Source organism: Mustelus asterias, chromosome 12 (genome assembly GCF_964213995.1).
Source record: "Mustelus asterias chromosome 12, sMusAst1.hap1.1, whole genome shotgun sequence".
Lineage (NCBI taxonomy): Eukaryota > Metazoa > Chordata > Chondrichthyes > Carcharhiniformes > Triakidae > Mustelus > Mustelus asterias.
Genome location: NC_135812.1, coordinates 26,183,331 through 26,196,437, shown reverse-complemented (window position 1 = coordinate 26,196,437; position 13,107 = coordinate 26,183,331). Strand labels below are relative to the sequence as shown.

The 13,107-nt window shown below is 43.7% G+C and overlaps 1 protein-coding gene across 1 annotated transcript in view; it reads left to right on the top strand.

Moving 5' to 3' along the window:
• The first annotated feature begins 716 nt into the window (after positions 1-716).
• The window catches only part of LOC144501911 (protein ABHD15-like), a 49,154-nt gene continuing 36,763 nt past the window's right edge, over positions 717-13,107 (top strand). The window contains exon 1 of the mRNA XM_078225946.1: positions 717-1,391. Within this exon, the coding sequence (XP_078082072.1) occupies positions 828-1,391 (564 nt within the window). The 5' untranslated portion in view covers positions 717-827. The remainder of the gene's footprint in view (positions 1,392-13,107) is intronic.

Below are 13,107 nucleotides of genomic sequence, written 5' to 3'. Positions count from 1 at the left end.
GTTTGCTGTTGGTGTAAAGCCAGTGACTGTGGGATAAAAGCAACTTCCACTGGCGAGCATAGCTATATGCCACAACCCAAGGGGAAAAGACGGACATGGACCAAATGTTCAGGGATATCACTTAGTTTTAGCTGCACATCCGCGCTCAGCTTAAACTAAATAAGTCACTGAAGATCAAACTCCAGTGCCGGGCAGCACCTGTCCACGCAGCTCTTGTCACAGGCTGTCACTCGGCCGGGAGCTTGATGAATATCTGCAGAACAGGGCTTGCTTCAAACAAAACGCCGGGGTTCAGCAAAAGACAGAAGCCCGACGGAAACATCCCCATCACTTGTTTAAGCAGAGTGGTGTGAAGCAGCGAGGAGCTGGAGGTTTAATGGGTTTTAGCAGCAGCGTTACCATCTGCTTTGTACAGAGGTGATTGGCCGTGAAAGGTTACATAAACCAGAGAATCTTCAATTTTACACCTTGAACTATATGTTTTTTAAAAAAGCCACCTTATTTCCCATACGCGAAGGCAGCGTGCACCGAGCGGGGGTGCAGTTGGGGAGCTGTGAGTGTAAAGATTTGACCACAACAAGGCGAGATGTTGATTTTATTTTAATTTGAAGAGACGAGATGTTCAGCGTCGAATAGGAAGACGGTGCAATCGCATCAACTTCCTTTCTGACCGCTTGATGGGTGCATGCAAAAGAGCTTTTCCTTTTCAGTGTCTTGGAGCAGAGCAGATATATCTGTAAACAGTGGACTCGACTCTCCCGCTCAGTCATTCAGGAAATGGTCTTCTCCGTCCTGTGACATTTGGAGCTGCTTTAAGTTACTGTTTCATGGTTCCATTGGATCCGAATCTGTGCATCCGAAAGGAGGGGACGAACTGGGAGCTTGCTTGCCTTTTGATTGTGACTGTTTTAGCAGTCAGTTGGCATTTTGCAATGCCACTGTGGGGTCCGACTGTCTGCATAGTGTCCCTGGCCGTGCTTTATCTGTTAGCCAGGTTGTATTTCGGCCAGAGTTTCAAAGATCGATTCCACTGGAGAAGCCGATGTGCCCGGAATCAAGGGGACAGCGATGTCCCGAAGCTGGTCTGCAAACCTTCAGCCCTCGCCAAATACCTGCTCAAAACCTGCCTGACTTTCACCTCGGAATGTCAATCCCAGTGGATGTGGAGGAAGCTGCCTCACCTACAAACCATCTGGAATGTGATCTGGCCACCCGGCACTGCCATCCACTTCGTCCGGGATTACCTGCAGTTGGCCGATGAGGGACTGGTGGCCCTGGACTGGGCAGTGCCCAGCACCTCGAGCAGGAGAAGGGCATCCAGCAACTCCCCAGCGCCCATCGTGTTGGTTATTCCTAACTCCTTCGGGAAAATCACCAGAAATGTGGTCAAGGTGAGATCTGAGCTCTAATTCTAAAGCCCACCCCGACTCGAAATTCCCGGAGTTAGGATTCTTTAGTCACCAGGAAGGTCAGAGCAGGGGATGATTGGTAGCACTAGCGGGGAACTAGTACAGACACGATGGACCGAATGGCCTCCGTCTGTGCTGAATGAAAAGGCAACATTTGGTGTGCAGATTCAAGTGCCCCTGAGATTTGGATCAGCTTTGAGCTGATGTGGGAGGGAGGCGGCTCGCACCATTTCTTCAGTCAATTTGTCTGTGGCTAGAGGAGATTTTAGAGATACAAAGGGCTCAGGCCATAGGGAAATATGAAATCAAGGATGAGAATTTTAGAATTGAAGCACTATTTGATCCAGAGTCAGTCAAAGTCATTTACCAAACCGGCCACAAGTGACCAATGTGCCAGCTGTGGAGCAAAGTTAAACCCTACCCCGGTATTTACACTGACCCAGGAGCACTTCAGATATTCAGCAGAGAAATCTGACCCATCCAACCACCCACCTCACTCCTATTCAACCCACCAGTTTTTCTCATCTGTATTCTGTGAATTTACAAGGTTCCCGGTCTGAGTTACTGCAATGTCGAAAAACAGTTTAAAGGCACAGATGTAGAGAAGCATTTTATCAAAACTCGAGATCAGAATCCAAATGATGAGAAAACGAAACATAAAAGTAGCTACAAGGCTTGTTTATAATGATGTTGACGGGAGAGCGATATCGAAATGACAGCTCCGTTAGAGCACTGTGCAAATCTCATTGATGCAATATGTGGTCGGAATAAGAAGCTGAGACCATCCTGTTCAGCTTCCAGCTACTTACTCCAGCTACGAATTATCAATGCTGTTTAATTCAAGATTTTGGAGGATTGTTGCCTGTAGGCAAGCTTCATGTTTATATTGCGAAGTCCAATTCCCTTATGTCAGGCTTTTAAACCACCAGTTTAAAACGTTTTCTTTACGGATAAAGGTGTCGACCTCGCAGTATAAACCCTAACCACCGGATCCCACATGCTGGCTCCTCATTATCCAAATTAAATGGCAGTAAATGTAAGAACAGCTGCTGTCTAACTGTGCTAAACCACCCATCGTGTTCATTCACTTTAGAGTAACAATTATATACATCTAAAAACAGCAGAATACAATTCGGAGGAAATCATCCTGTAAACTGCAGAGTGTTTTGGTCAGAAGGCAGTTTGAGAATTGTGAAATATTTGTGCCCTTTAGGACACAATAATCATTGAAGGAGAAGAGCCACTGTACTAATCCCTCCGAGTCTGGGATTTTTCACTTCATTACCCCTGTCGCTTGCTGGCAATATGTAACAGGAAATTTGACACCAGTGACCATTAAAAGCGATGGCCAGAACATTGTTGATAGGGTGTGTCAAGGTTCCCAACATCTCCTCCCGGAAACACTTAAGCCCCATGTTTACTGTCAAAGGACTAGGCTGTGGAGAAAGAGTGAGGAACATAAGCCTTCAAAAGAGGGCGTCTGAGAGGTACAGAGTAAATGATATATATTGGTGATATTGGTCTGATATTGGCAAATTTATGCCAATGTCAAAAAGTTATTTCTATAGGAAGTGATCCTTATGTGTACCTTCCATGTACAGTAATGGTGGTAGAATGCAAGAATCATTAAAGGAACAGTTTGGTATCACAGTGGAGAAGCCATAGCATCTGTTTGTATGGCTGAACTAAAGTAGTTCTCACTTATTTGCGTTTTGCAATTGTTGGAGATTTTTCTGTTCTTAGAGTGAATGGTTAGAAACTGAAGAACTTGGCTGTACGTCTTACCTCCAAAGCATCACCTGCCCCTCCACCAAGTACCCCAGCCAGTGCGTCTCTGCTGACTGAGTTATACTATCAGTAGTTGAAGTTAGAACCAGTCTGCACATGCCATCATGATTGAGTCACAAAGCATCATGTCCACTTTATTTGGACAGAGAGCTCTCAAATGTTCAGCTGGGAATTTACCAAATAGTTATAATTCACCTTAATGCTGAAGAATTCTATCATATTGACAATAAAGGCGAGCAGACTCCAGAAGCACGTTCCCATTAAAATTGCTCCTCTTTGAAAGTGGCACCGAAACATTTAAAAGACTATCACATATGTTTATCTAGCTGAAGAAAGGCTGCAGGATGGTCGGAGCATTTTGATTGCTTATTTATTAAGCAACAAAATATGTAAAGGAGAAAGTATATTAAAGTCACATTAGAAAATTTAATTTTAAGATGCTGCCAATCATAATTATTTTCTCTATTGCTCACTTAAGAAGCCTACAAATGAAGACATTTCTTCCCTAAATTGAATCCATTTGAATCAAATTAATAATATCACCCACATTCAGCAACAATTTCACAACTTCCTTCTTGCTCACCGCTTCCTGACTGCATAGTTGACAGGAATCTATAATTGAAGTGTGGATAGAAGAATTGTCAGTGAATCACTGGTATGGATCCCAGATAGAAAAACAAATTTTCATGCTGGCTCATATCTGGAACAAAACATGTAGATGTGTACAGTTCTTTGCTTTGTACTTGTAAACTGAAATAAAATAGGGTGACAGTTCAGTGCCACTGGCCTAAGAAGGATAAAAAGCTGCCAACATCACGCTTGCAATTGTTACCAGTGGGTGGTGCTAATAAATGTGCATATGTTAGACATCTGTCCAGAACAGAGTGAAGCTCAGCAATTAATCCTTGCTTGTCTGCTGACACTCATTTTCCAGGCACAAACTATTCCTGGTGAGTTATGATGGGTTTCTAATAGACATTTGTACTGCAGCAAATATCAGTGCCTTTAAGAGCAGAGGAGAAATTCTGGGGGGAAATGGTATAACAACAGTTTTAGTTCTGCCCAGCAACACATCTAGAACAGGGTGCAATTTATTCTCTTAGGAACATTGGACATAGGAATTTGGAGCAGAAGTAGGTAAATTCAGCCCTTCGAGCCTGCTCAGCCATCAATCAGATCATGGCTGATCTCTCCCTGGTTTCAAATCCACCTCCTCACCTGTTCCCCATATCCCCATATTCCTTTTTTAAAATTAAAAAATATATCTATCCCCTTCTTGAACCCATTCAACGATTCAGACTCCACCGCGTTATGGGGCAGCGAGTTCCACAAGTTCATCACCCTCTGCGAGAAGTAGTTTCTCCTCATCCCAGTTTTAAATCTATTGCCTCTCAACTTATACCTCTGACCTGTTGTTCTAGATTGCCCTACAAGAGGAAACATTTGGTCCACATTTACTTTATCAATCCCCTTTAAAATTTTATATACCTCAATCAGATCCCCTTTTATCCTTCTAAACTCCAGCGAGTATGAACCCAAACTGTTTAATCTCTCCTCTTATGTCAACCCTTTCATCCCTGGAATCAATCTGGTGAACCTCCTCTGAATTGCCTCCAATGCCACCACATCCTTCCTCAAATAAGGACACCAAAACTGGATACAATACTCCAGATGTGGTTTCACCAACACCCCATACCCTCACCAACACCCTCTTGATATTGATGTTGGTGGTAAGGCCAGCATTTAGTGGCTTTATTGCCTTTAGTTGCTCTTGAGAAGGTTGTGGCGATCACCCATCTTGGACAGCTGCCATCCTTGCTATTAAAGTAATCCTATGGTGCTATATTCCAGTGAGTTCCAGATGACCCAGAGATGGCAAGAAAAAGGCAATATGTACACAAGTTTGAAGGAAAATGTAGAGGTGATGGTATTCCAATGCATCTGCTGTTCTTGCCTTTCTAGCTGGTGGAGTTTGTGGGTTTGGGAGTTGCTGTCAAAAGAGCCATAATGGTTTACTACTGTGCTTCCTGCAGATGTTAGATTCTCCAACCAGTGTGTTGGTGATGAAGGGAATGAGTGTTTTGAGAAAATTAAAGGTAATTTTTTTTTAAAAAGGTTGTTGAAATCATAAGTGTGTTATCAATGAAAGGCAGTGCTTGACTTGGAATATAATGATTTCTACTTGATTGCAATATAAGTTCAGTTCACATGAGTATCTTGGATTAAAGTTTTATGTTTTCTAACCTCTGCTAATGCCATGGATTAAACTATGACCCTGATCAAACAAAGAGGATGTTCATAATAGTAAAATCATTTGCTTTCTGTTGAGATTCGATACGACAGCCAACATAATCCTATCAGTTAATTTGCATATGTAAATATATTGGCCTGAAATTTCAGTTAACTAGGATTTTGTGTGTAATCTGAATGGAGACTGTGTGGAAATGTTTCTGTAGCCACTTTGCCAGTACCCTGCTTGCCTCTGTCAATACTAGAATGTGACATGGGCTAATCAGACACCAGTCCAAAACAGGAGGCTGTACTTTAACAGTTGTAAGTGAGGGAAGCACATCATACAGTGTATTCCCAGTGCTTAAGCTGTGCAGGTTGCCATGGACGTCTCCATATCCCGAACATCCAATACTGTATGAGTAGCAGGTGGAGAATTTAAATATTAAAATTTTTGAAAGGAATTGCGCTGATTACTTGATTGATTAAACTTCCCAGCGCGTGCTGTGGAAAATGTTAAAGAGAATTCAGTCTCCCAGGGCTTGCCAGCCATGTTACACTTTGCCAAGCTTTAAGAAACAGGTTTCCTCCTCAGGCCTTTCCTGGGTGTGCATCTCAGCAGAAACTAGGGAACTGCCAGAATTATTTAAATGATCCTGACCTTGACAATGCAACCAGGGGCAAGAGCGTACCGTGCAGTAGGCTGGCTAGTGGTTATAGCTGAGCAGGAGATCAAGGGCAGGATTTTGCGACCTTGTTGCACCCATTTTTGGGCACGAAAATGTTGTAAAATGGTCGTGAAGTGTCTAGCGGGAATGGTGTCCATTTTGGCGTCCATTCCAACTTTATCATGGTAAGAAAATCAGTGCGATCAGAAGCCCATCCAAACCGGGTGAGACATCAATTTACATGTTTTTGCATTCATCATAATGCAAAATTAACAGAAGGTCATTAACAAACCTTCACGCCCAATCATTCCAGCTTGCCTGCCTTTACCACCTCACTCGCCGCAACTGGATCGGAGTCTGGTGCTGCATTAGTGCGGGCTAGCAAGGAGGTAGGTCTCTGCGTTCAAACTGCTCCGTACTGCTCACTGCTCAGAGGGGGCTATTTCATGGTGGCCATGTTGCATTTTGGGTCGGAGGGGGCTGCAAGTGTGTGAGGGGGGTGGGGGGCTCTTGTTGCTTACCGGGTCCAACCTCGGATTTTCAGCACGAACCCGAGTCGGATCATTGACCTCGGATCATGGGGATCACTCATGGTCCTAATGCATGCAGCTGGAAGCACTGTTGCAGGTGGGGGTTTGCTGAAAACTGTGAAAACTGACCGTGATGCAGACTCAGGGCTTTTAAAGCAGCACTGTCTGTGGCCACTAGAAGCCTGTGTTGCCGCACGTTGGTTCCACCCAAACAAACCACCCCCCCCCCCCCGCCACCGCCCGACCGGAGTCCTACAATCCCCTGCAACATTGTAACACCGGAGTGGTGGGCCTGGGTATGTTGTATTAGTGAGTTTCTGTGGCAGTTGGAGGGTGATGATGACTCGCTATGCACTATTGTGATAATGCCCTGTGCAAAGTAGTCTGACACCTACTTGTGCTCCCTATGCACGCTGGCATTGAGGCCCATGTCTGGGTAGTGGGTAAGGGATCAATAAATGCCCATGCAGGGCCACGGGTGTGTGGGGTGGGGGAGGGGAGGGAATCTCTCGTGGGTTCTGGGGATGCCATGTCAGATGGTGTAAGTTGCTGCCACGCATGCCACCCACCATAGCCAATGATTTCTTTGAGCGCCTTCATTTTCTCAGCGACAGAGCATTGGGGGGGCTCCGCCCCTGACATCAACATGCAGGTTCCCTCTGGGCTAAGGACATGTTGGAGACAAATCTGAAACAAATTAGTCACAGGTGGGTGGTGAAATGACATTTATTGATGCCAATAAAAGTGCCTTAACGATAAGTAATGACATACAAACATGAGACATTAAGTGCATAACTATTTATCTACCTAGTGCTGCCCTTCACCCGCGCAATCATAGTCCTGCTACGACTTCCTAACTTTACCTGGCTACCACGATGTCTTGTTGTTTCCCCAGGATGTACATCGGAGCTGGAGATGGCCAGCTGCCTAGCACGCCCTGTGGCCTGTGATGCCCTTGGCGATGGTCCTCTGGAGGGCCTGGACCTTTAGGGCCCTGGCTAGCTGCCCACTGTCTGGGGCATTTCCATCACACCAGCTGCCCCTGAGTTGCCCCGGTGTCAGGAAGGGGAGAGTCAGAAGCTGTAGCCACAGTCGCTGTCTCCTGCGTGGAAGGCCCTGGCATGGGCTGGAGCCCTACCTCCTCCCTCAGGGTTCCTGTGGGTCCCTGGGTCACTCCATGGACACCAGTCCTTCTGCAGTGAGCTCCCAAAGCTCCGGGGTCACCTGGCCCTGCCAGTCCTGGAGAACCACATTCATGGTGGCTGAGTCCTCTGCGATGGTGCTCCAAATCGGGGGCCACCTGTCAATGGCAGCATCAAGTGCCCTCTGAGACTGGGCCATGCTCCGCAGCCCCTCAGCCATGACCCTCTGTGACAGGGCCACATTCTCAAGGGATGCTGCCATAGCCTGCTGTGTCTCAGCAATGTCCCACTGGGTCTCCTGCAAGCCCTCGAGCCTCTCAGTCATGGGCCACAGAACCTCAAGAAGCTGTTGAGGCCCTCAGCTGTGGTCTGCTGTGACTCAGCCACAGCCATCTGGGACTCTGCTGTGGCCTGCTGTGACTCGACCATTGCTTGGACCCTGCCACTCATGGTGAGGATTTCCTGCCCCAGGCTCTTCACCGCGGACGCCATCCTTGCAGTGTTGGCCTGGGAACCACACAAGGCAGACAATAGCTTGTCTACCTGAAAGCTTTGGGACTCCTCCCAACAGCCTCACAGCTTAAGGCTCCAATCGGAGCTGCAGACTTTCAGACATGTTAAGCCTTCTGTAGCGAGAAACTTGCCCAAAATTTCACAGACAGAGGGCACAAGATTGGGCCTGAAAGTGTGCCCAAAAAAACGGATCTGGAATTCTCCCAGTTTCACACCTGCCCGACAACTAGAAAAAACTCGTAAAATTCTGCCCCTCGTTTCAGGTAGATGGAAAATGTGTGTTTTTATCATTGATAGTTATCCCAAGGGCTATCTGGTCATGGAATCCAGGTTGGTTGGGTAGAGATCAGTTGAACAAGTATACAACTTGCAAGATCCTGCAATTGACCTCTGTTGTTATAAATTGGTTTTAATAAGCAATTTCTTCAGCTGTTACTGAGTAAATCATTATAGGAACTCTATGAGCCAAGTATGCAGCTTTACAGCAGTTGTAAATTACCATGATTTTAATCAAATCCGTACAAGCTGCCTATTTCAGATCCCTGTATAATACAGAATATGCATCCGGCAATAATCAGATACTGTCGAACTAAGTCTTTATTTGTGGGATGAGGTGCCTTTGATGTCCATATATTAAATTTGGCTTCAGTTCGATCTGCTGTGCAAACAAAATCTTATTTCAATTATGAATTCCAATTTTCAGATCAAACGAAACAAGCAGTTTTGCCTTACAAATTTGGACAGCTCCATACATTAGGGAAAACTGTCCTCAGAGTTACATTGAGCTCAAATCCTCCAATTCACATTCCCAACACATGGATTTGAATGAGATTACATTATACTGAGTTGATTGGAATTGTTTTATAATACTTTTGTTTTGTAAGAGACCATGGCCAGAATTTTACATCGCTCAGGTGAGCCCATGTCCGACCTGGAAGCACCTGAAATCACACAAAAAGATGTCGGGCCTGCATCATGCCATCATTGTGCACTTGTGCAATATTTCAGTCAGCAGGCACTTGTGGGAGTTGGAAGCGGACCCAATCAAGCAGACAATTAAGGAGCCAATTGAACGCAATTTTATGTGGCCTGTCTGATTTTATGCTTGGTGGGTTGATTGGCCAGGTGACCTTTACATTTTAGCTTCAATTTCGATCCAGGGTGGGATGAACTTTAAAAAAAAATAAAAAAATAAAAATTTAATGCTGGCTGATCAATAAAATTTAAAAAGGTTTCTCAAGGAGCACATTAGAAGCTTCAACCCATATGCTCCCCTTCCATGGCGCCTGCCCTCTTCCTGCCCCACCCAGCAGCCTCAGCCTTTCACAGAGCGCATTTCACACTGGCTGCCTGATAATTGGTCAGCCAGCATGAAATTGTGCTCCAAGACCAACTGCGGCTGGGAATGTGTTTTGTGCCCATATCCGGGCCCCCCAAGTGCGTGTGCCCGATGGAAAAGAAATTCAGGCCCATGACACTATTGGATTTTCTTAAAAACTCAACTGGTTCAGTAATGTCCTTCAGGAAGGGAAACCTTCCATTCTTACTCCATCTGGATTTCATCTAAATTCAACTCCCCTGTCCCTGCATGTCCCCCTCTAAACTATGCCCCCCTGCCTCCCACACACACACGCGTCCCAATAATGCTGTTGACTCTTAACGATCCACCAAGCCACTCAGTTGTATCAAACCATGATAGGCATGAACCACAGCAATTCAAAATGGTAACCTAACACAATTTTCTCAAGGCAGCAAGGGATGGGCAATTGCCAGCCTTGCCAGAAATGCCAATGTCCCAAGAATACATTTTTAAAAAGTACATAAAGCTTAACTTAGAACAGGACAAGTTGAATGTAACAGGTGAGGCATGCATCTGTGGAGAGAGAGAAACAGTGTTAATGGTCTCATATGGCACCATGGTCAGAAAATTAAAAGCTCATGGGATCCAAAGGAAAGTGGCAGGTTGGATTCAAAATTATCTTCATGGCAGGAAGCAAAGGGTCAACCTGTATTTTCGTGATTGGAAAGCTATTTCCAGTGGGGTTCTTCAGTGTTTATTACTAGGTCCTGTGCTGTTTATGATATATATATATATCAATGATTCAGACTTTAGGTGACATGATTAAGAAGTTTGAAAATAATACAAAAATTGTCTGCATGATTGATACTGGTGAACAAAAGCTGTAGACTGCAGGAAAAAATCAATGAACTGGTTAGGTGAATAGAAAAGTGGCAATTGAATTGAATCCAGAGAAGTGTGAGTTAATGCATGTGGGGAGGACAAACAAGGCAAGGGAACATTTTGAGAAATGTAAAGGAAGATAAGGCCCTTGGAATCGATGTTTACTGGTCTCTGAGGATGGCAGGACAAATTGATACAGTGGACAAGAAAGCATACGAGATCATTGCCCGAGGTCTAGAACATTAGAACAAGAAGGTAGTGTTAGACTTTATAAAACATTATTATAATATATAAATGGCCTCAGCTGGAGTACTGTGTACAGTTCTGGCCACCACATTAGAGGAATGATGTGATCACATTAGATATGATACTGAAGAGATTTACGAGGATATTGTCAAGAATGGAGAATTTTAGCGATGAGGAAAGGTTGAATAGCTGATTTTTTTTGCATCAGAGGAGGCTAAGCGGATTGAGGTGTATAAAATTGTGAGGGAACTGGATTGGGTGGTTGGAAAAACCTCTTTCCATTCGCAGAGAGGCCAATTACCAGAGGACATCATTTTACAGTAATTGGTAAAAGGATTTGAGGGGAGTGAGGGGCAATCTTTTCACCCAGAAAGTGTTGGGGCTCCAAATCTCACTGTCAGATAGTGTGGTAGAGGCAGAAAACCTCCTAAACAAATGAACATGCACTTGGGGGGCTGTAACCTAAAGAGCTACAGAACAAAACCTGGAAAGGGAAGGTCAGATCAGACTGGTTAACTTTTTCCTGCTCGGCATGGACATGATGCACCAAATGGCCTTCTCCTGTGCCAAAAACCTTTCAATGTTTATGTTTCTACATTTCAAGTTGGTGGCCTTTCATTGGAACAAGCCTGAAAAATTAATTCTGCTTCTCTCTCCACAATTGTTGTCTGACCAGCTGTGTATTTGCAGCATTTACTGTTTCTTTCCAGAATCAGCAGTACTTTGCCATTGTATTTGAGATAAAGACCACTGCTTCTCAACTTGAAGGTGGATTTTCATTGTCCTATTTTTAAAACCTTGATTCATGTTGAATTGAGGATAATCAGCATTCTTCTGAAACTGTCAGGCATGTGTTGTTTGGGAACATTTAAGGTAATTCACATTGTACTGTCAGTGCTTTAGAAATCAATAAGTTGTAGGTTTGCACTTCTAGCTGTTACACAAATGACAAATGATGTTCAAATCAATCTAGGTTAACATCAAAGTATTAAATGAATTTAGTCTAACTCAGATCTGAATTAAAAATCTACATCGCTAGTTATAAGTAAGGTCTTAATCACTTCTGCAATTAATTTAGGTTAAGCAAGCAAAACTTTGTTTCAGATTCATGATAGAGTTAATACTGTAAAATACATCATGCATGCTATTGACATAGCTTGTGATGTAATTAGAGACCACATGTGCCTTCTTCAAATTCATTTATTGTGTGATTTAAGCAATGAGGATGTTCTACTTTCTCTGGAAAATCTTTAGGGAAAAGTTTTCATGTGTGAGCTGGACTGCTATTATGCCATTAAAGAAGATTTCTGCCCACTGTTGGTCAAGAAAGATATTTACATTTCAATTTCCTGAAGCAATTATTGGTAAAAAATTGCATGTGAAATGGATGTAAGCTGTTGCTGTACACATACAAAAGGCTGCAGCTATTAAAAGGACAGTTCAGACTGAACACCTCAGCCAAACTGGGGCAGGCTGGTAAGGAAGAAGCAGCACTTGACTCATCCACTTGAATCTCACATAACCTCACAGCACATTTCACAAATCTTTTTCTCAAACATTTTGAGAATGTCCTCAGCAAACTCCTTGCAGCAAATGGCTGCATAACGCAGCAGGGAATGGCATCCAGGCAAAGCAGAGCACTTTCTAAAAAAAACTCAGATCATCATATCTTTCTTGGGAATTTGGAATAACGAAGTACCTCGGTGTCCACTCCAAAACCTCTGTGCATTGATGTTTGGCAAAGTAAGGGTTATGTGGGATTGGAGAACAGTATCATCCACAGTATGATGTAGACACATGACAGTAGACAGAAGACAGAGTTGCAAGAAGAAAAACAAGGAGAACTCAACATTAAGTTAACTCCTAGATTGGACTATAATTTGTACATATGTAAATGGTTATGTATTACCAATGTTGTTCAACATTACGAGACTCTGAACCTCTTCGTGAGAGCTACTGAAGAAACAAAAGGTAATCTTGAAAGTCCATCCTGTACAGAAAGAAAACAATTTGTGATCTGTTCTGTTACAATGCTAATTTTTGCCCTGTGTGTAATATTTGAAGGTTTAATATTATACTGGGGTGGAGCTCTTGGTACTTTTCCAGTGTGCTAATGTATATCATACAAATGAATATAGTTTCATCTACAGTATCAGAAAGGTTAGTGAGGTCACAAGGAAGCATCAAAAGGCAATGCAACTGATTCAAATCCAATCACATTTTTGTAATGTTATAAATTTTTGTTACGCACTCCAAAAAATAATTGAGCTTTTTACGTGATCAGAAAATGTGCAGCACTCAGATCCTTTTGTTTTGCTTAGTTCCAAAGAGACTGAGAGTTGATTAAACATAAATTGCTACAGAAATTGTGATTGAAAATGCAACTTTTCATCCTCCATA